Source organism: Dasypus novemcinctus, chromosome 8, assembly GCF_030445035.2.
Source record: "Dasypus novemcinctus isolate mDasNov1 chromosome 8, mDasNov1.1.hap2, whole genome shotgun sequence".
NCBI classification, from domain to species: Eukaryota; Metazoa; Chordata; class Mammalia; order Cingulata; family Dasypodidae; genus Dasypus; species Dasypus novemcinctus.
In genome coordinates, this window is record NC_080680.1 from 78,367,732 (window position 1) to 78,389,939 (window position 22,208).

At 38.8% G+C, this 22,208-nt stretch overlaps 1 protein-coding gene and 1 pseudogene across 6 annotated transcripts in view; one reads left to right on the plus strand and one right to left on the minus strand.

The window, feature by feature from the left end:
• Positions 1-22,208, minus strand: part of UBAP2 (ubiquitin associated protein 2) — a 151,862-nt gene that overhangs the window by 47,062 nt on the left and 82,592 nt on the right. For 5 of the 6 annotated variants that reach the window (XM_058301993.1, XM_058301990.1, XM_071216821.1 and 2 more), the window contains 2 exons: positions 8,273-8,327; positions 6,754-6,857 (listed from right to left, as the gene is read on the minus strand). The exons of the other annotated variant lie outside the window; for it this stretch is intronic. In XM_058301993.1, the coding sequence (XP_058157976.1) occupies positions 6,754-6,857; positions 8,273-8,327 (159 nt within the window). The remainder of the gene's footprint in view (positions 1-6,753; positions 6,858-8,272; positions 8,328-22,208) is intronic. 6 annotated transcript variants of the gene reach the window in all.
• Positions 12,383-14,184, plus strand: LOC105747445 (tripartite motif-containing protein 60-like; annotated as a pseudogene).

A 22,208-nucleotide genomic window follows, 5' to 3' on the forward strand; every position in this document is an offset into this window, starting at 1 on the left:
AGACAGATTCCTGGTGCCGCTGACAAGAATGTAAGGAACACAGAAGAATACACAGCAAATGGACAGAGAGCAGACAATGCGGGGGTGAGGCAATACATGATCCTGAATGGCATCTAAAAAGGGGGGGGGGGGGAAGGTTCAATAAACATTAGTAGAACATATGGAAAATATGGATATAGACCATAGCTTTATATCAAGGTTAAACTCTCTGAACTTGAAAACTGCACTTCAGATGTATACGTAAGTGAATATATTTATTCTTAGAATGTACATGGCAGTATTAAGGGTTCAAGGAGCATGATATATAACAACCTATACTCAAGTATTCAGAAAATAGATTGATAATTAGACAGATAAATGGATAGATACATGGACAGGAAAATGGATAGACTGATACAGAAACTATGCCAAAAAGTTAAAATTAGTGGATCTGGGTATCTGGGGAAATGAAAGTCTGTTGGAATTCTCTGCATGGGATTTGTATTATTTTTGCAACTACCCTGTAAGTTTGAAAGTATTTCAAAATAAAGTTAAAAAAAAGAGGGGAAAGAAAAAAATAAAACAGCAATAATCAACTAATTAAACATTTTAACTTGGCACCTGATTTAAACACCAGTAAGGATTACGAAGAAAGCAATTCTAAACTTCACATACAAATTTTTGTGTGGTTATGTTTATATTTCTCTTCAATAAACATCTAGGGGTGGGACTGTTGGACTGTATAGTAAACGTATGCATTCCCACCTGGGAAGTAATCTGCTAAACTCATTGTCACTTACTAATTGTCAATTTTCTTTTAAAGCCATTTCAAAAGATGGATAGTGGTAACTTACTGTGGTTTTAATTTGTACTTCCCTAATTAGTAATGATGATGAGCTCCTTTTCATCTGCTTATTTGCCATCTTCTTTAAGCATCTGTTCAAACCTTTTCCCCAATTTTTAATAGTCTACTTCAAATTTTATTGGATTGTTTGTTTTCTTATTATTATTGAGTTGGGATACTTTATATATTCTGGCTACAAGTACTTTATATTTTGTCCTAGTCTATTGCTTGTCTTTTCATTATCATTACATCCTCTGAGGAAGTTTTAAATTTTTATATAATCTACTTTATCAAGTTTTTCTTTTAAGATTCCGCTTAAAAAATCTCTGCCTATCCCAAGGTAGATAAGATTTTCCCCTATGTTTTCTTTAGAAGTTGCTGAGGTTTCACAAGGTATAATGCATAGGTTGAGGTTCATTTTTTCACTTATGAATATCCAATTGTTCAAGCACCATTTGTTGAAAAAAAAACTATTCATGTGACATTGAATTGCCTTGGGATGTTTGCTGAAAATCAACTGGCCATGTAGGTGTGGGTTTATTTCTAGACTTCCCATTATGCTCCACGGAGCGGTCAATTCCAGATTACTGTAGCATCAGAGTAAGTCCTGATACCATGAAGTGGGAGTCTTTCGACTTTGTTACTCATTTTCAAACTGTTCAGCTATTCTAGTTCCTTTGATTTTCTATAAAAATTTAAGAACCAAGTTGCCAATTGGTACAAAAAAAGTCCGCTAGGATTTTGAGTAGAATTGTGCTGAATCAAAAGATGAATATGGGGAGAAATGACATTTCGACAATATGAGTCATTAACAATAAATATCTCATTTATTTGTGTCTTCTTTGATTTTTCTCACGTTCCATTATTTTCAACATACTTTCTCAGATCTATCCCTATGTACTTCATGTTGTTTATTTAAATGGCACTATAAATTGCACTGACTTTTTAAAAAATCTTTTCCATTAGCAATTGTTCATTGCTAGTAAAAAAATACAACGTATTGATTTTACTGGCGGTGACTACTTGCATTTGTCAGAATTCATCCTCCATCTGTAGCCTTCAAAGAGGGTGAATTTAATTGCATATAAATTAAACAACAATAAATCTGATTTTTAAAAAAAATGCTCAATGAAGAAAATTTTAGTGTGATGGACTACCATGGAGTAATAAATCCAGAGTCAGTAAAAAATAAATTTCACAACTGATACTTACATTATATAAAAATGGTGTATACTCTATTGGTGTGACACTGTAATATTCTTGCATCAATGCCAAAGGTGTACTGTGTTGATAATGGGGGGGGTATGGAAAAATTGTGCCATATGTACGCTATGGATCATGGTAGGTGGTTTAATAGTCTGATGACATTACCTCACAACCTGCAACATTTGTTCCACCATGGTGTGAAGGGATGTTGCATGGGAAGGAATTCTACACATGTGCATGATTGTTTTGTAAGTTCACAACTTCCATAATAAAAATATATTTTTAGGGGAGCAGATGTGGCTCAAACGAATGGACTTCTGCCTACCACATGGGAGGTCTATAGTTCAGTTCCTGGTACCTCCTAGAGAAGACAGCAAGCTGGAGCAACAGGCAGGCACAGCAAGCAAGCTAACACAACAAGATGATGCAACAAGAGGTGCAGGAAGAAAACCATAATGAGAGGCACAACAAAGCAGGGAGCAGAGGTTCCTGCTGCCCCTTAAAGAGGAAGACCAAGATGGCAAGTGGGCATGACAGGAAGGCACAGTGAGCTGATGCAGCAAGATGACGCAACAAGAGATAGAATAGGGGAAAATAGCAAGACACAACAAAGCAAAGAACAGAGGGGGCTTAAGAAAGTAGGCACCTCCCTCTTGTATCAGAGGTCCCGAGTTCAGTTCCCAGTGCCTCCTGAAAAAAAGAAACAAAGGCGACAAACAGACACAGCAAGTGCAAACAATGAGGAAGTGGGAAGAGATAAATAAATAAATACAGTAGGTTGGGGAAAAATACACCAAATTTAAGATATTGACTATAGTCAGTAGTAATATTTTGACAGTGTTCTTTCATGGTTGGTGGCTGGTGTTTCATAACGGGGCATGGTGTTGGTGGTGGGACGATATGTGGGACCCCTGTGTGGTGTTATGCAAGTTTGTTTTCTAGGTTCACAACTTTTACTATGCACTTGTTTATGTGTGTTCATGTGTGGATGATATACATCAATAAAATAAAATTAAATGTGTACCCTTCCATTTATTGTGTCTTCTTTAATTTCTCACATTATTGTTTTATATTTTCCTAGGTAGAAATCTTATCTTACATATAGTTAGATTTATTCTTGTCTATTTGATGTTGTATGCCACTACTTTTTTTTCCCCCATTTTGTTGATGGCTTACAGAAAGACACCTGCTTATTGAACTTGCTTTCAGAACCTTGATAAACTCCCTTATTCATTCTAAAAATTTGTTTATAGATACTTAAATATCATTTCCAAAAATGAATTATCTTCCCTTTCCAACTCTACATCAATTCTTTCTTTTTCTTTCTTATTGCACTGAATCCAGTAGGGTGGTGAATAAAAGAGTAAGAGCAAGCACCTTAAACTTGTTCCAGAGGGAAAACTTTCAACACATTACAATTATAATACTTCTGTGTAAATTTTGTAGATATCCTTTATCTGATTAAGGAAATTTCCCTTCTATTCTTGATTTGCCAGTCTGGTTTTTTTTTTTTAAATCATGAATAGATATGGAATTATATAACATGTTATTCTGTATTTAAAACTGATTTTATTATTTTTTGTTCCTTTTTTTTAATCTTTAAAAATTTTATTATTGAGATATAATTCACATCACATAAAACCCACTCTTTTGAAGTATAAAATACAGTGATTTTATTATATTCGCAGAGTTCAGCAACCAGAATTTAATTTCAGAATATTTCCATTACTAAAAAATTTAAAAATAATATTTTTAATTTATGTGTGATGAATGCCAACTATGTAATTATACCAAACACCATTGATTGTACACTTTGGATGAATTGTATGCTTTATTAATATGTATCAATAAAATTGATTTGTTTAAAAAAAAATCTATACCATTAGCAGTTACTCCCCATTCCTCCATTCACCAGCCCCTTGCAATCACTAATCTACTTTCCATCTCCAGATTTGCCAATTCTGAAAATTTCATATGAATATTATCATGATATGCAGCCTTTTGCAACTGACTTCTTTCACTTATATAATGCTTTCAAGGTTTACCCATGTTGTAGCATGTATCAGCAGTTCACTCCTTTTTATAGCATATTATACCATTGTATTGGATAGACCACATTTTGTTTATTAATTCACCAGGCTATTATGAATAATGGTATGAGGATTCATGTACAAGGTTTTGCGTGAGCATATATTTTCCATTCTCCTGGGTATATATATTTCTAAGTGTAGACTGATTTCTAAATCTTAAACAAACCTGAATACCAACTATAAATACAACATCACCACATTTCTGTCTTACCAGCTTCTATTTTCTAATACTTTGATTATGATTATTTAATTCTATGTTAGAACATGAAATTGGACTGCAATTTCCAATTTATTGGCAGGAAATTTATTCACAAATATCTTTTTTTTTTTAAGATTTTATTTGTTTATTCATTTATGTATGTATTTGTTTATTTATTTCTCTGCCCTCCCCCCCGTTGTCTGCTCTCTGTGTCCATTCATTGGGTGTTCTGTGTTCACATATATTCTTGTCAGCGGCACAGGGAATCTGTGTCTCTTTTTGTTGCATCATCTTACTGCATTAGCTCTCTGTGTGTGTGGTGCCACTCATGGGCAGACTGTACTTTTTCAATACTGGGCAGCTCTCCTTATAGGGTGTACTCCTTGCACATGGGGCTCCCCTACATGGGGGACACCCTTGCATGGCAGGGCAGTCCTTGTGCGCATCACCACTGCACATGGGCCAGTTCCACAAGGGTCAAGAGGCCTCCCATGTGGTAAGCGGACGCTCTACCCATTGAGCCAAATCCACTTCTCTCACAAGCATCTTATGATCGTTTTTATTTTTATTTTTTTAAGGAGGTACCAGGGATTAAACCCAGGACCTCATACATGGGAAGCAGGCACTCAACCATTGGGCAACATCACCAATGAGAGTTGTTTTTTTTGTTTGTTTGCCTCTTTGAGGAGGTACCAGGGATCGAACCCGGGACCTTGTATGGTGGAAAGGAGGCTCTCAGTCACTTGAGCCACATCTGCTCCCCAATGTTATGATTTTTTAATAGCTATACAATCTATATCAATATTCCCTTTCTCATTCCTGCCATTGATTGTTTCCTCTCTTTTCCTTTTCTATTTCATTAGTCTTGAAATAGTCATATAACCTTTGATCCTCTCTATAGTATCCTCTCTATAGTATCTTTGTTCACTAGTTTGTGCTTCTGGGTTGGTGGCAACTGCCTTACTTGTTTTTACCAGCATAGCTGTTACATGTTTGGATGTTTGTTTTCAATCATTTTTTTCCCCAATAATTTATTGAGGGATAATTTTATCTTTGGGGTTATATTACAGTAAATGTCAAAACTATGGTTTTATAAACATAATTTCACTATTTAACCTATTCTGTCATGAATAAAACATCTGAAAAGCTCTCTGTGAATAAACCCTCCACTTAATACATTTTTACCTATGAATTTCAAAATATAAACAATCCATACAAGCAGGATCCAGAAAAACTTGCAGAAGCACTGTTGCCCCAAACCCATCTATTATTTCATTGTTTATATGGCCAAATTTTAGCATCTACCATTAGGGATATTAAGTGTTTGGGTACCAAGTCTTCTTCTAAGAAATTTTACATATAGGAAGTAGATACGGCTCAAGTGATTGGGCCCCTGTCTACCATACGGAGGGTCCCAGGTTCGGTTCCTGGGGCCTCCTGGTAAAAGTGAGCTGGCCCACACAGAAAGGTGGTGCAACAAGATGACACAACAAAAAAGAAACACAGGAGAGACAGTGAGAGACATAACAAACTAGGAAGCTAAGGTGGCTCAAGTGATTGAGTGCCTCTCTCCCATGTCGGGAGGTCCCAGGATCGATAAGAGAAGACAAGCAGACACAGAAGAATGCACAGTGAATGGACACAGCAGACATCAAGCACAAGTGGGAAGAGGGGGGGGATGAATAAATAAATCTTAAAAAAAAAAAAAAGAGAGGGAAGCAGATTTGGCTGAACTGATAGAGTATTTGCCTACCACACGGGAGGTCCAGGGTTCAAAACCCAGGGCCTCCTGACCCGTGTAGTGAGCTGGTCTACGCACAGTGCTGATGGGCAAAAGGAGTGCCGTGCCACGCAGGGGTGTTCCTCGTGTAGGGGAGCCCCACGCACAAGGGTTGTGCCCTGCAAGGAAAGCTGCCCCACGTGAAAAAAGCGCAGCCTGCCCAGGAGTGGCACTACACACACAGAGAGCTGATGCAGCAAGATGATGCAACAAAGAGAGACATAGATTCTAGGTGCCACTGACAAGAATGCAAGTGGACACAGAACACACAGCGAATGGACACAGAGAGCAGACAATGGCAGTGAGTGGGATGGGGGAATAGATCTTAAAAAAAAAAAGAAAAGAAAATTCTATATATCCCAGACACATTGACATTTGAGTCTGTGTTTGTCCTAATACATGCCAGATTGCCTTTTACAGACTTTTTCTTGGAGTACAGAAAGGAAAACCAAATAAATACTGCAATATCAATGAGATTAACAAGTGAGAGTCTTTGGAATTAAGAACCAGTTAATAGTAATCTTAGAGTTTGGACAACAGCCTGTGTTTCACTCTTCTCCAACTGCAGAGACACTGACACCACATTGAATGAGAACACTAAACTGATGTGAGTTCAAACACTTAAACTTACCTCTGGTAAGAATAGAACACTTACCATTTTGTTTGTCTCCACCATTCTGAGCAGCTTCCCAAACTACTGGTTTAGTCCCACAGCCATCAGTGGATGGAGAATTTGAATAGTCTGCAGGATTAAATGTCCTGGGGTGTGAAATAAAAGAATGAGAGCAAACGTACCAAGCATCAAAGCCACAAAAATAACTATACACAATCTTCTCTCAAGAGGCCAGTTTCTTCTACAGCCACCATAAAAGACTTCACCACCCTCAACTCCTATAGCTAATTCATACAGCCACCAGGATACAGATCTTCTTAAAACCAGAGGTTACCTAGGGGCCTTCCATATGCTCTTGGAGGAAAGAGGAATGGCTGTTTCACTACAATGCTATCCTCTGCATCAAGACCTGCAATCTTTCTAGGCAAAATGAAGACTCTAACAAAAGCCCCCCACCTAGAAAATAATCCAGGCTTAAACAGACAAGTATTTTCTTCCCAAATCAGAATTTGGGAAGGAAACCTTTGAATCTTTTACAACAGAAAAAGCATGGGGAACAGACAAGAAAAAGTTTTGTCCAGCACCTTGCCACTTCTCTTCATTAAAATCCTAAATGGAACACCCATAAGGAATCATGATTGAAAGGTCTAACAAGAGTCAAAATAAAGACTAGCTTTAAAATTTTCAAAAAAAGAATATTTTTAAAAGTGAAGACAAAAATCCACAAAATATTTTAGAGCTTAAGGGGTTAGGTTTATGTCTTTAAGTACTCCAATTAGCTTGTTCCCCATGTTTTCATCCCTCCTCCTTTCACAAAATAGATACAGAAATGGCAGGAGGCACCACTCCCTCTAGAAGGCACTGGCCCTAAGAGTGCTGCTCTGAAACTATGGAATGACAAAGGGCTGGTCTTCCTGGAGCCAATTTCTCACCTTGCTTGCCCTGCAATCTACATATGGCTTCTATAAGATGATTTTTAAAAAGTCATCCAATGGGCACTAATGTTTTAGAAGCAGCAAAAAGTGAAAGAACACCCAGAAATAATGACTAAATTACTGATTATATTTATTTAATAATAGTATACTCATAGGAAAAACTATCACTTTTACAAGAGCACTGTATTTGCTTAGCACTGAGAGACAATTGCTGGACTTGCAAACATAGCCCTTGTGCATTGGTTCTCATCCAGGGGTAACTGAGCTCCCTAGTGAACATTTGGCAGTACATGGACACATTTTTCATTGTCACAACTTGAGGAGTGGGAAAACTACAGGGCAGAGGCTACAGATGCTGCTAAAAATCCTACAGTGCACAGGACATGCCTTCCCCACGAGAAAGAATTATCAAAACCAAAATGTCAACAGTGCCAAGGCTGAGAAATCCTGCGAAAATATCTATTGAAATAACAATTTCATTTATATTAGTTCACGTATTAGTAAACTCTAAAGTACAGGAAACACCCAAATCACCAGGATAAATAAACTGGTTAAAGGACAGAGGAGGTGAAACTAGTAACAACTAGGAAAGGCAATAACAATTAAATAGGATAGCTATGACTTACCCCATGCCTTGAGTTGAGAACCTTCCTGACCCTTTCCCTCTGCCACGTCCAAATCCTATAAAAGAAAGTTAATATAAACACTTATGGGGAATGGACGTGGCTCAAGTGGTTGAACTCCTACCTCCCACATGGGAGGACCCAGGTTTGCTTCCCAATGCCTCCTAGAAAACAAAAATGCACAAGCAAAAAACAAACAGAAAAAACCAACTCAAGAGGAAGTGGATGTGGCTAAAGCAATTGAGCTCCAGTCTACCACGTGAAAGGTCATCGGTTTGGTTGCCAGTGCCTCCTGGAGAAGAGGCACCAGATAGCAAGCTGGCGCAATGAGCAGGTGCAGCAAAATGATGCAACAAGATGATACAATGAGGAGACACAAAGAGGAAAGACAATGAGACACACAACAAACCAAGGAGCTGAGGTGGCTCAAGTGATTGAGTGCCTCCCTCCCACATGGGAGGTTCCAGGTCAGTTCCCGGTGCCTCCTAAAGAAGAAACAAGCAGACATAGAGAGCACACAGCAAATGGACACAGAGCGCAGACGGCAAGTGCAAAAAACAGGTGGGAGAATAAATAAAATAAAAATTAAATTAAATTAAAAAAACAAAACAAAACAAACTCAGGGAAGCCAATATAGTTCAGTGGTTGAGTACCGGCTTCCCAATACAAGGTCCCAAGTTCATTCCCTAGTCCCAGATACCTCAAGAAAAAAAGCCCAAAAACAACGACAAAAAAAAACACAATTATGTCCTACACAATTATACCTCTGCCAACTTCTCCATTCTACACTCCCCTACTCAGACAACACTGTCATTGTTCCTAACAGCACCAACATTCCCATCTAGTATACCAAATAACCCGGCCCCTGCTAACAAACACCTACCTAATTAGTGACTTCAAATGCGAGAAAAGAACTTAATTTTGCTTATTATAATATTTGTGATATGAGGCAACATAACATAAGCAGATAATATAAAGTAGTCTGGGTATTTTAAAAATCAGCTAGCACAAAGTAATATAAGTGCAGCTGCTAGGAATCATTTAAACTGAAGTCTCTTTGGCCCATTTGTCACTCTTCATCCCTAGCCCCAAAAAAGGAAAGCAGTAGATAGATAAAAATCAGCTAGTGTGAATACCATCACATCACAGGCTTCTAGTATAAAATAAAATGAGAACCAGAAAGAGGAAACTGGTAAGATTATCACAGTATTAAATATATTTTTCAATGCTGGGACTCTGACCAATAACCAAGATGGCAGCAAGTCTAAATAAGAGACAAAACCAGGAAGCGGCTTTGGCTCAATGGACAGTGTCCGCCTACCACATGGGAGGTCCAGGGTTCAAACCCAGGACCTCCTGATCCGTGTGATGAGCTGGCCCATGCGCAGTACTGATGCGCTCAAGGAGTGCTAGGTCACGCAGGGGTGTCCCCCACATAGGGGAGCCCCACGCACAAGGAGTGTGCCCCCTAAGGAGAGCCACCCAGTGCGAAAAAAGTGCAGCCTGCCCGGAGTGGCGCTACACACACAGAGGGCTGACGCAGCAAGATGACACAACAAAAAAAAGAGACACAGATTCCCGGTGCCACTGACAAGAATATAAGTGGACATAGAAGAATACACAGTGAATGGACACAGAGAGCAGACAACTGGGAGGGGGAGGGCAGGGCAGGGGAGAGAAACAAATAAAAAATAAATCTTGGGAGGCGGGCTCGGCCCAGTGGTTAGGGCATCCGTCTACCACGTGGAAGGTCCATGCTTCAAACCCTGCGCCTCCTTCACCCGTGTGGAGCTGGCCCATGCGCAGCGCTGATGCGCGCGGGGGAGGGGGGTGCCATGCAGGGATGTCCCCGGCGTGGGGGAGCCCCACGCATAAGGAGTGTACCCCGTAAGGAGAGCTGCCCAGTGTGAAAGTGCAGCCTGCCTAAGAATGGTACCGCCCACACAGAGAGCTGACAGCAAGTTGATGCAACAAAAAGAAACACAGATTCCCATGCCGCTGACAACAACAGAAGTGGACAAAGACAACAACACAGCAAATAGACACAGAGAACAGACAACCGGGGTAGGAGGGGTAGGGGGTGGGAAGGGGAGAGAAATAAAGAAATAAATCTTTAAAAATAAATAAATAAATAAATCTTTTAAAAAATAAAAATAAGAGACAAAACCAGTCGGTGGGAAGTAGATGTAGCTCAGTGGTTGAGCACCTGCTTCCCATATACAAGGCCCTGGGTTCAATCCCTGGTACCTCCTTTAAAAAAAGTTAGTGGGTGAGAAGGAAAAAGTAGTTTCTGTGGCTCTAGAGATGATGTTTTTATCTATTAGACATGTAGTAATCAGGAATTTCCCATCCTTTTCAAAGGAGTAAAAAAAGAAAGCCCCCTTATTTTAAAAGGATGCCCTTTGGGACAGGATAACTGATGAGATTATCACTGTTGTTCTTTCATTTTACTAAACCAAGGTTCTAAAAAATAAACCATTATGAACTTCACCTGAATACTAACCCTACCAAACTGTGGCAACAGTAACCACAATGATCATATATTAAAAGAACCTACATTATCCTTAAGCAAAACAATGTCCAAGTAAATTGTCTTCATCTTAAACTTCCTCACTCCTGGCAAGGCATATTATCAAATAATTTAGTAACTGACAAGTCCAAAGATCTCTACCATTGTTTCATCCAACATCCATAATACCTGATTCTGCTAACTATCCATTTGCATCATCAGAGTCCCAGCAGAACACAAATGACTCATTCAAATTAAGAATATTAGGCGGCCTCTTCACAAAAGGATGAACAAGGTGTGGAAAAAACATAAGGGATAGTAACAAGTATCCCCAGGTTATGACCAGCCTTCAGTCTGAAGGAATAAGAAGAGAAGTGGTTATGAATAAAGAGAAAAGAGGCAACTACCGGAGAATAAGAGAGCCTCATGAAAGGAGCTATGATCTTGGCTGAAGGGATATAGCCAACCTGAAGCAATCCCACATGATAGGAACAAGAGAACTCTGCATGCAGTTTATCCCCATCCTCATAAAAATATATACATACATATCTATGCTCTGTGAATCCACTCCTAGTTCAAGTCTAAATCTCTCCCAAACCTTTTCTCAGAGACAAAATATATTCCTCTTCATGTACCATTTAATCACAGGCTACCCTGTACTTTATTTGATAATATTCTTATTGTGTATGTTTTTTGCATGATCTCCCTCTGGCCCTTTAAAAACTACATACTCTTTGGACAGGTATCAATTTACAACATCTTTCTCCTACAAACCTATCTAACACAAGTGCTGTATATAAAAAAGATGCTAAATATCTATTATACCTTCACCATTCTCAATAGACTCAATGTTATAGAATGATAAACTACACAACCATAACATATTGCTTTTACTCTTTGAGTCAATAAAACCATGTGTTAATAAATGACATATTTCACATAAATACAAATCAAAAGAACGAACAAATTAAAGACACACAAATGTAACTTTCATATTATCTGGAATAGTTTGCTTTAATACATATTTGTTTTGTGGTTTTTTTAAACATATTTATCAGTTATAGTTCACCTAAACTTAGGTTCAAGTCACAAAGATAGCAGCCTGGCTTACTTCTTTTAGGTTTTAGGCCACTGTTAATTTTCCAGATGATAAATACAACCCATGCTTTACTAAAAAGTAGGTAGCTTTACTGAAAGCCATGCCCTTGGGCATTCTGGGGTCTCAGTCTTGAGCTCCTGTGAACTCCATGTGACCCTGAGGCTCTGTAAGGATGTGAGCTTAGCTGCTTCTGGCCATCAGTGTGTCCCATCATTAGTTAAGGTGGTATTCTGCAAATCTCTACATTGTAAAGTAATGATTAATTGAACCTGTGACTACTTCTTGAAGAAGAAAGTCAAACTATTACTTCAGATGGGCTAATCTGTAATAATGCTATAAACCGTGGATTCTTCTTGGCAGCTATGTCTAGAGCTAAAAGCTGAACAAGACTAAACCTAATCTGACCAGTCTGCAAGGTCTTGCTAAGATATCCACTTTTCACTGGGTGTTAGCTTTAGGAAGGCAGGCTTTACTGAATAAACATTACCTTATTCACTACCTTTAAATGGAGTTTGTGACAGCCCTGGATAACCTCCAAAAGGAGTTTAGCTGTCCCATTCATCTGGAATACTCTAAAGACCCAGCGACCATCAACTGACACAACTTCTACTGCTCTTGCATCATTAAGTTCTGGAAGGAGCTAGATGATACCTTCCCCTGCCCTGTCTGCCGGTTTGCTTTCCAGACAAGAACTTTAGGAGCAACCTCCAGCAAGGTAATTTGACTAAAATTGCTAAGTAACCCCAGATAAGAAGCAGCAAAAGGAAAAGGCAGGAGAAGAACGCCCTCTGTGAGAAGCAAAATCAGTTTCTGGCCCTACAGGTTTTATGTACACAGTCCAGTTTCTCCAAAAAAAACACTGCAAGCACTACATTTGCCCCCATTAAGAAAGTTGCCCCAATCACAGAAAACTTCTAGAACGTTGCACTGAGCCACTGAAGAATAATACGGGAAGAGTTGAAAAAGTGGTAACTCTGTAAAAATGGTGGAGCTGAAAAAGAAGGAAGAATATAGGAGAGAAGAAATAAATTCTGAATTTGAACCATTTCAACTATTTCTACAGAAAAAGCAAGAGATTATTCTTAGACAGAATACAAGATGAAAACCTAATCAAATTTTCAGATCATTTTTCTACATTAAAACATCTGTTGAAAGAGAGGGAAGGCAAATGTCTCCTCCACTCAGAGCTGGGATTACTGACAAATGTTAAGAGTTACACACCACAGGCATAAAAACCTAAAATACCCTGAACCTTTTTCATTCAGATTAAAGGAATACAGCTTGACTCCTCCTTCACAGTATTCTGGTTTAGACAAAATTATCACAGTATTCTGGTTTAGACAAAATTATCACAGTATTCTGGTTTAGACAAAATTATCAAACCATAAAAAATGGGAAACAGACTTGGCCCAGTGGTTAGGGCGTCCGTCTACTACATGGGAGGTCCACGGTTCAAACCCCGGGCCTCCTTGACCCGGGTGGAGCTGGCCCATGCGCAGTGCTGATGCGCGCAAGGAGTGCCCTGCCACGCAGGGGTGTCCCCCGCGGAGGGGAGGCCCACGCGCAAGGAGTGCACCCGTAAGGAGAGCCGCCCAGTGCAAAAGAAAGTGCAGCCTGCCCAGGAATGGCGCCGCCCACACTTCCCGTGCTGCTGACAACAACAGAAGTGGACAAAGAAACAAGACGCAGCAAATAGACACAGAGAACAGACAACCCGGGGAAGGGGGGGAATTAAAAATAAATAAATAAATCTTTAAAAAAATAAATAAATAAAGCAGATGTGATTTTAAATGTTGGAACAGCATATCATCAGTTTACTGAGTCTGACAACAGAAAAACTGTGCAATGTGGAAAGACAAAACAAACCCTCTGTTATAACCCAAGGAGATTTTATCTCTGTCCTGCTGTCCAGGGCTATAAGAGATTTAATTTTGGTAGACATTATTACTGGGAGGTAGAAGTGGGAAACAAGCCTAAGTAAACAGTAGGGGTTTGTATAGACTGTCTTCCTAGGAACTGGCAGAAGCAGCCATTAGTTCAGGGTGGATTCCGCGCAACTGGACATTATAATGAGAGCAGCTATGCTGCAATAGGTCCTAAAGAATCCAGCTTCTGCCAGTAAGACCCAGTAAAATTGGTATTTTTCTGGACTATGATTTGGGTGAGAGTTTCTTCTACAACTTGAATGATAAATCTCTTTTCTATACTTTTAATGATTCCTTTAACGAAGCTGTGTGGCTTTATTTCTATATTGGAACACATTCTGAACCTCTTTAAATCTCATCAATAACAGATTATGAAAGATGAAGTACCTAGAATGACTGTTTCATTTTCTTTCACTTTGTAGGTGTAACTTAGCCAATAAATTGATAGTCTCAGTAATTCTGGATTTCTTTTTTCTTTTTAAAATTGCCTATAAATCCTGTTTTATTTTAATTAATACATTCCTAATAAAGTTTCGACACCTCTTGCTTTTTTTCACCTAGCACCACATGTTGGAGATCATTCCATATTAGTCATATTGTTGTCAAGACTCTTCTTCCTTCTCTAGTAATCTCATTCCTTCTTGGTGGAAATAAGGAAAACAAAGCTCTAGCCGAAGACTTTTCACATTGCTACCCCAGTCCAGGAACCAAACTGTTTCTAAAATGTTTCCCCCAATTTACATTCCTATCCATAATATTTATAATTTCCTATTGAGTCATATTACTAATTCTTGTTATGCTACATTTCTTATAAATGGGGAGACAGAAAATAACATTTAAATTTTTTAAACATTTTCTTTCTAGACTTCCATAAGGTTGAACAGATTTTCATTAGTTTATTGGCCAATCTACTTCCTGGGTGCTAATCCTTTGACAATTATATTTGTTACAGATATTTTCTACAAGTTTGGGACTTCTCTTTTCATTCTTTTTATGATGTCATCGTTAAAGAAACATTTTTAATTTAATTTTAAGGTAGTCAACTATATCGCCATTTTCTTTATAATACTTCTTTTATGATTTTGGAGACTTACTAAGAAATCCCCATGCATACAAAGGTCAGTAATGTATTCTCCTATATTGACTTTGAAATGTTTTACATTCTTCTAAATTTAAATTTACATGAATTGAAATTTATGTGTAGGTGCAAGATGGAGTTCACTGTCCATCTCGATAACCAATTATCCCACAAGTGTATACCGAAAAGTTCATTTCTCACTCTCATCTGTAATGGCAGCTGTATCATAAAGCAAGTTTCCAAATATTGGCTGGGAGGGGGGGGGTGGAGAGAAGGGAAGTAGCTTTGCAGTTTGGGAAGTCTTTTTTCTATGACTGACTGCAGTATAGTTGAAGTCAGAGGGAAAAAAGATGCTTGGAACTCCAGAAGTGGTGCCTTAACAGGAGCCATACTGGCATCAAGAAATGGACCAGTGGCCATGGTTGGGTCAGTCACAATGGGTGGCATTCTTCTAGCTTTAAATGAAGGAGCTTGTATCTTGCTGACAAGACTTGCCTCTGCACAATTTCCCAACAGCCCTCGGTTTGCTGAAGACTCCCACTTGCCTTCGATTCAGTTACCATCCTCCCCTTTTGAAGACCATCAACAGTATCAGTAGGACTGGTGCTCCAAAGTTGTTTCTTTAACAGAAAGAGCTGTATTCCAAGAAGGATTTCAGAAGACTAAGTTACAATCTGTCTTTTAAAACCATAGGTGGCACAACTATGGCCAAATAGGCTAAGAAGAAACATTTAGCACATTTTTCCTATTTAAAGGAACATGGGGAGGGGGTACGGAGAAGTAAAATATAATGCATTAATTTATTAATACTTGGATTGACTTTATGATCAAAGTAAATGATATAAAAAAGAAATCTAATAAGTGCTTAAAAATGAAGGACAAAGGATCAAACATGACTACCATTTCTTTGGGGACTTCTCTGCCTGGTTTTGTGTATTCCGATATTCAAACAATAAAAGATTCCTGGAATTTCCTTTTTGTTTTAAGATAAGGTGTAGAGTTCTACTATTTCATCCTTGAATATTTCAAATAATGCAGAGTCCATCCAAAACTGCATGTTTTTCACCAAATGCAATGAATGTGCCTTACAGATGACAGGGGATGTTGATGTGGGAGAAGCAGGGGTGGGGTGGGGAGTGTGGTATATGGGAACCTCTTATGTTTTTTAATGTAACATTTTATGTGATCTTTTTTTAAAAAGACTAAAAAAACTGCAAGTTTTATAGTTAATACCTCATTTCATTTGAAGTGACTTGTGTATGAGAATTAAGCAGTCAATATGGATTGTTCCAGAGTAAAGTACTTTACTGATCAAAGCATATCATAAAATATTATCCTTCACTTTGAAAGTAAAATGTTGTATCTTGGTTTTTAGTACGTTGGCTACAAAGCTTTAAGACTTTAAGACTTCTGTGCCTTGATTCCTGAACTTCAGAAAGAAACATGCTTCCAATATACCCGATGCTATATGAGAAGAATCCATTCCAGTTGTTGGAAGACAACTGTGTGCTTGAAAATAAAATATATGATGTTTGAAAACAAAAGAAAAAAAAAAACCACATCAATTTCATACAGAGCTAGAAGTACTGTTATATCGGTATGACAGTGGTTGAAAAGGGAAAGTCTAGGATCATGTACATTACTCGAAGGAAAACTAAAAAATGTAACATGAGACTATATTGTATATTGAAACCTCATGTGAAATACGAATATGGGTAATACTGCATATATAAGACTGTTTTTCTTTAAAACTGAACAATTGTATGTTAACAATACAAGATGTTAATATCAGGAAAAAAAACATTATGCTAAGTGAAAGAAACTAGACACAAAGTACTACATATCATATGATTCTACTTATATAATATGTAAATATAAATCAATTTATAAAGATTGGAGAAGATTAGTGGTTATGTAGGGCTATACAAGAAAAGAGGGATTGAGACAAGACTGCTCAGGTATGGGCTTGTACTTCTAGGAGTAACAAACTTGTTCTAAAATGTTTTGTGGTGATGATTGCACAACACTGTGACCACACTAAAAGGCACTGAATGTACACTCTGAATGGACTGCATGGTATGTGAATGTGTGTCAATAAAACTATTTAAAAAAAAGGGTAGCAGACTACCCTTAACAGAAAGAAATCTACAATTTGGATTTGTATATATTGCAGCATTCTTCTTTAATTCTGAGAGAAATCTTTTAGAAACCAAATTATAAAACAAGAGTACAGATTACATTAACTTAAAACTTACCAATCAATAAATTGCCTAAAAGTAGCCACCACTGTTTAACCTAGGCATCACTAAGAAAAAAGTTATAAAAGTGGCTTCTAGGGAAGCGGATGTGGCTCAACTGATAGAGCGTCTGCCTACCATATGGAGGGTCCAGGGTTCAAATCCAGGGTCTCCTGACTTGTGGAATGACCTGGCCCATGCGCAGAGCTGCTGAGCAAGGAGTGCCATGCCATGCAGAGGTGCCCCTCTGTAGGGGAGCCCCACGTGCAAGGAATGCACCACGCAAGGAGAGCTGCCCTGTGTGAAAAAAGTGCAGCCTACCCAGGAGTGGTGCTGCACACACAGAGGGTTGACACAGCAAGATGATGCAATAAAAAAGAGACGCAGTTTCCCAGTGCCACCTGAAAATACAAGTGGGCGCAGAACACACAGCAAATGGACACAGAGAGCAGACAATGGGAGGGGGGGGAGGAAGGGGAAAGAAATAAAAATAAATCTTTAAAAAAAAAAAAGTGGCTTCTGATGCAATGTAATAAATACACATCATCTATCCTTGACAAAAAATAAATTAAGCCTGAATCTAATCTTTAAAGTAAACACAAGGGTTAGAGAAATAAGCTAAATGACATCACAAGAAACAACAACAACAAAAAATGCAGACTACAAAACATGACATTTTATAGGACCATTGGCATGGTTCTGAAAACAAATCAATAGTATAGAGGTATGAAGATGAGGGAACTGCTCTAGATTAAAAGAGAATCAAATGTATAATGTATGGATTTTGTCTGGATTCTGATTCACATTAAGTCAATTATAAAAAGATATTTTTGAAACAACTGTGGAAATTGATGCATGGATAATATTAGATGATAAATATTTACTATGTTTTTTTAGGTGCAATACTGGCATTATGGTAATATCACATGAAAGTGTCTTTTTCAGAGGTGCTTATTGAAGTCATCAGAAAAATATTTCTGCAGAATAAGAAAGCAGGACAGGAAAGAGAAGGGAAGTAGGGAGACATGGAAAAATATGAAGCAAATATGGCAAAAATCTTAACGTTTTTAAATATGAAAGGGTACATGTGGTTCATTTAACTAATTATTCTAATTTTGTGTATGTTTGAAATTGACATCATAAAAAGGTTAGAAAAAGGGGGAAGCGGCTTTGGCTCAATCAGTTGGGCTCCCATCTACCATACGGGAGGGTCCTGAGTTTGCCGGCCCAGTGCCGCGGAGGGCCGCTCGCCTGCAAGCACCACGGAGTGCCACTGGCCCACAAGTGCCACGGAGAGCTGACTCAGCAAGGTGAAGCAACAGAAACGGAGACAAGCAAAAAGGCAGAAGAGCGTGCAGCGAATGGACATAGCAAGCAAGCCGCAAGGGGGGGTGGGAATAAATAAAAATAACTACAGACACAGAAGATCGCACAGTGAATGGACACAGAAAACACACATCAAGCAAAAGGCCACAAGGGGGGGATAAAAAAAATTGAAGAAAAAAAAAGATTAGAAAAAGGAATTTTAGTTAATGTGTTGTGTAAATCCGATCTTATTTTGTGCCTAGCAAATTAGAACATAATATCTTCTCCTTTTCTGGTCTTTGGAAATCACTTATCTCTGGCCCATATTGCGTAAATTTAGTAAATGACAGCTGAATAAATGAACAACAAAGGGAGTTGGTAGAAGATGTATTACCTACATTATTTCTACCTTTATTAATATTTCAGATAAAAAATTGTGCCACTGTGAAATGCTCATTTGGAGAGCAGTCATAACTGCAGGTAATGCACCAAGCAAAACTCCAGTCAATTCAGGTAGTTCCTCCCTTTGGTCCCTAGCCTGTATATTACATCTCTTGATTTTATAACTGAGAAAATTAAACCACGACACTCAACTCCATGAAACTATATTCTTGAATTGTCTAAATGGCATCCCAAATTGATAAATGTAAAATTGATAATTGATAAATAATTCCAACTAGGGAACATTTTTAGTGGGGTGGGGATGGAGATTACAATGGGCAAATAATTTCTACTTTAAAGAGTAAAATACATCTGTTAAAAACCAACACAGTAGAGCGCTCCACACCACAGAGGTCAGTGCCCATCCTCCACTGGAGGCACAAGCCACCTCAGGAGTTGTTCTGCAGCTGGAATTCAAAGCTCTGCTTCCCCAAAATGGGGGAAGAAGAGACAGTTGGGCACCAATTTCAGCTATGATGAGGAAACTCAGTGGGCTATAGTATGATGCTGAGAACAGCTAAGGTTTGAGCCTGTCCAGGTCAGAAAGAGGTTGGGAGCTGCCATCTTAACTCCACGCCTTTCACAAGGGGAAGCTGGGTGGACTGAAAATCCCAGTGCTCGAGGGGACCGGCTTCTTCCCATCCAGATCATATTGCAGCTCTAGCCTAGGTCCCAGTGCCACCTCCAGCAGGGAGGAAGCTGCAAGGACCTGCACCAGCTTCTCTGGGAAATTACCAGCCAAGCCGTGGAGGCCGATGACTGTCCTACTCTGGTGGTACAAGCTACCCCAGGAGCTGCTCTGTGACAGTAATTGGAAGCTCCATTTCCCAGAAACAGGGGAGGAGGAGACGGCTGCCTACCGATTATAGCTGGGGTGAGAAGCAGCCCAAGTCAGAAAGAGGCCAGTAGGCACCATTCTGACTCCACCCCCAGCCTGAGGGGAAGCCAGGCTGACAGTTTCTTTCACACAGATCAGCTGCAGCCTGCCTAGACTTCAGCCCCACCTCTAGCAGGGAGGAGGCTAAGGAGCCCTGCATAAGCCTATACTGGTAACTGCAGGGACCTTCTGCTGGTATAGACTGAAAATCAGAAGTCTACCAAGGCAACTGCAGTCATCTTAGGACCTGCACTGCATAGACTGCTGCCCACACCTGCAGCTCCATCTCTGCTCCAGGCAGGGGAGAAAGGGATGTGAAGCTCCATCAGTCTCCCTGGGCAACTACAGTCTAGGTCTGCACGTGAATTATTCCACACAACTGTGACTCTGTTCCTACCCCTGGCAAAGGAGAAAGTTGGAAGAAGCTTCATTGGTCCCTGGTGCAATGGGGGCAGTTTGGGCCTCCATAGCTTATAGCACCAACTACATGCTTGGCTCCTACTGCATAACCAGCAAGGGGGAAACAATAGGAAGTCCTAAACTAGAGAGAAAAACTGCACCCAGAAAAAATATTCTAGTAAGCCAGAAGCGAAGACACCAACCAAAAATTAAAATCCACACCAAGAAACAGGAAGCTATGGCCCAGTTAAAGGAACAAGATAAGCCTCCAGATGACATAAAGAAGTAGAGACAACTAATTATAGATGTTCAAACAAATCTCCTTAATAAATTCAATGAGATGGCTAAAGAGATTAAGGATACTAAGAAGACACTGGATGAACACAAAGAAGAATTTGAAAGCATACATAGAAAAATAGCAGATCTTATGGGAATGAAAGATGCAATCAATGAAATTAAGAAAACACTGGAATCATATAATAGCAGATTTGAAGAGGCAAAAGAAAGGATTGGTGAGCTTGAAGATGTGAACATACGAAAGAAGAGATGAAGAAAAGAATGGAAAAAACTGAACAAGGTCTCAGGGAAATAAATGACAGCAAAAGACATGCAAACATACATGTCATGGGTGTCCCAGAAGGAGAAGAGAAGGGAAAAGGGGCAGAAGGAATATTTAAAGAAATAATGATAGAAAATTTTCCAACCCTATTGAAGGACACAGATATCCCTGTCCAAGAAGCACAACAGACTCCCAACCGAAAAAATCCAAATAGACCAACTCCGAGACACATACTTATCAGAATGTCAAAGGCCAAAGACAAAGAGAGAATTCTGAGAGCAGTAAGAGAAAAGCAATGCATAACATATGACAATGGTCTGATATATTTAAGATACTATGAGAGAAAAAAATCCCAGTCAAGAATCTTATATCCAGCAAGACTGTCTTTCAAAAAAGAGGGTGAGATTAGAATATTTACAGATAAACAGAAACTGAGAGAACTTCTAAGAAAGAGACCAGATTTTCAGGAAATACTAAAAGGTGTGTTAGAGCTGAAAAGAAAAGATAGGAGAGAGGGGCCTGGAAGAGAGTCTAGAAATGAAGATTATATCAATAAAAGTAACTAAAATTGTCAAAAGTGTGGTGAAAATAAAATATGACAGATAAAACTCAAATAATGAGGAATAAACTTAACCAATGATGTAAAGCACTTGTATTCAGAAAACTGCAACTCAATGATAAAACAAATCAAAAAAGCCCTAAATAACTGGAAGAACATTCCATGCTCATGGATTGAAGGATTAAATATCATTGAGATGTCAATTCTATTCAAATTGATATACAGATTTAATGCAATCCTTATAAAAATTCCACCAGCACAAAGAAAAAGTCGAAAACACAATCATTACATTTATTTGGAAGGGTAAGGAGTCCTGAATAGCCAGAAACATCATAAAAAGGAAAAGTGAACTCTCATCTCCAGACTTTAAATCATAATACCTACCTACAGTAGTAAAAACAACATGGTACTAGCCTAAAGACAGACACAATAGAACAATGGAACCAAATTTATGGCTCAGAAACAGACCCTCACAGGTATGGTCAAGTGATTTTTGACCAGCCTGTCAAACTCACACAGCTAGGGCAGAACAATCCATTCAACAAATGGTGCTGAAAGAATTAGACATCCAGAGCTGAAAGAAGGAAAGAGGATCCCCTATCTCACACCTTATTCAAAAACTAACTCAAAATGGATCAAAAAACTAAAAATAAAAGAACCATAAAATTTCTGGAAGAAATTATTGGAAAATAATCTTCAACACCTGGTGGTAGGTGGTGGATTCTTAAAGGAAATAAGAGGAGGACTGAGTGGACTACTGATGTTTAATGTATGTAGAATTAGCTTTACTATAAAACTGTGGAAATGTGCAGGGTAGATGGCAACACACAGTGAGTAACAGCTAGTTTATAAATGGGGATGTGACTGAAAATGGTAGTCTAGGTATGTAAATGCCAATTGACAGAATGCTTGGGAATAATCTAGGAACTGGATAACACAGTACGCCAAGAG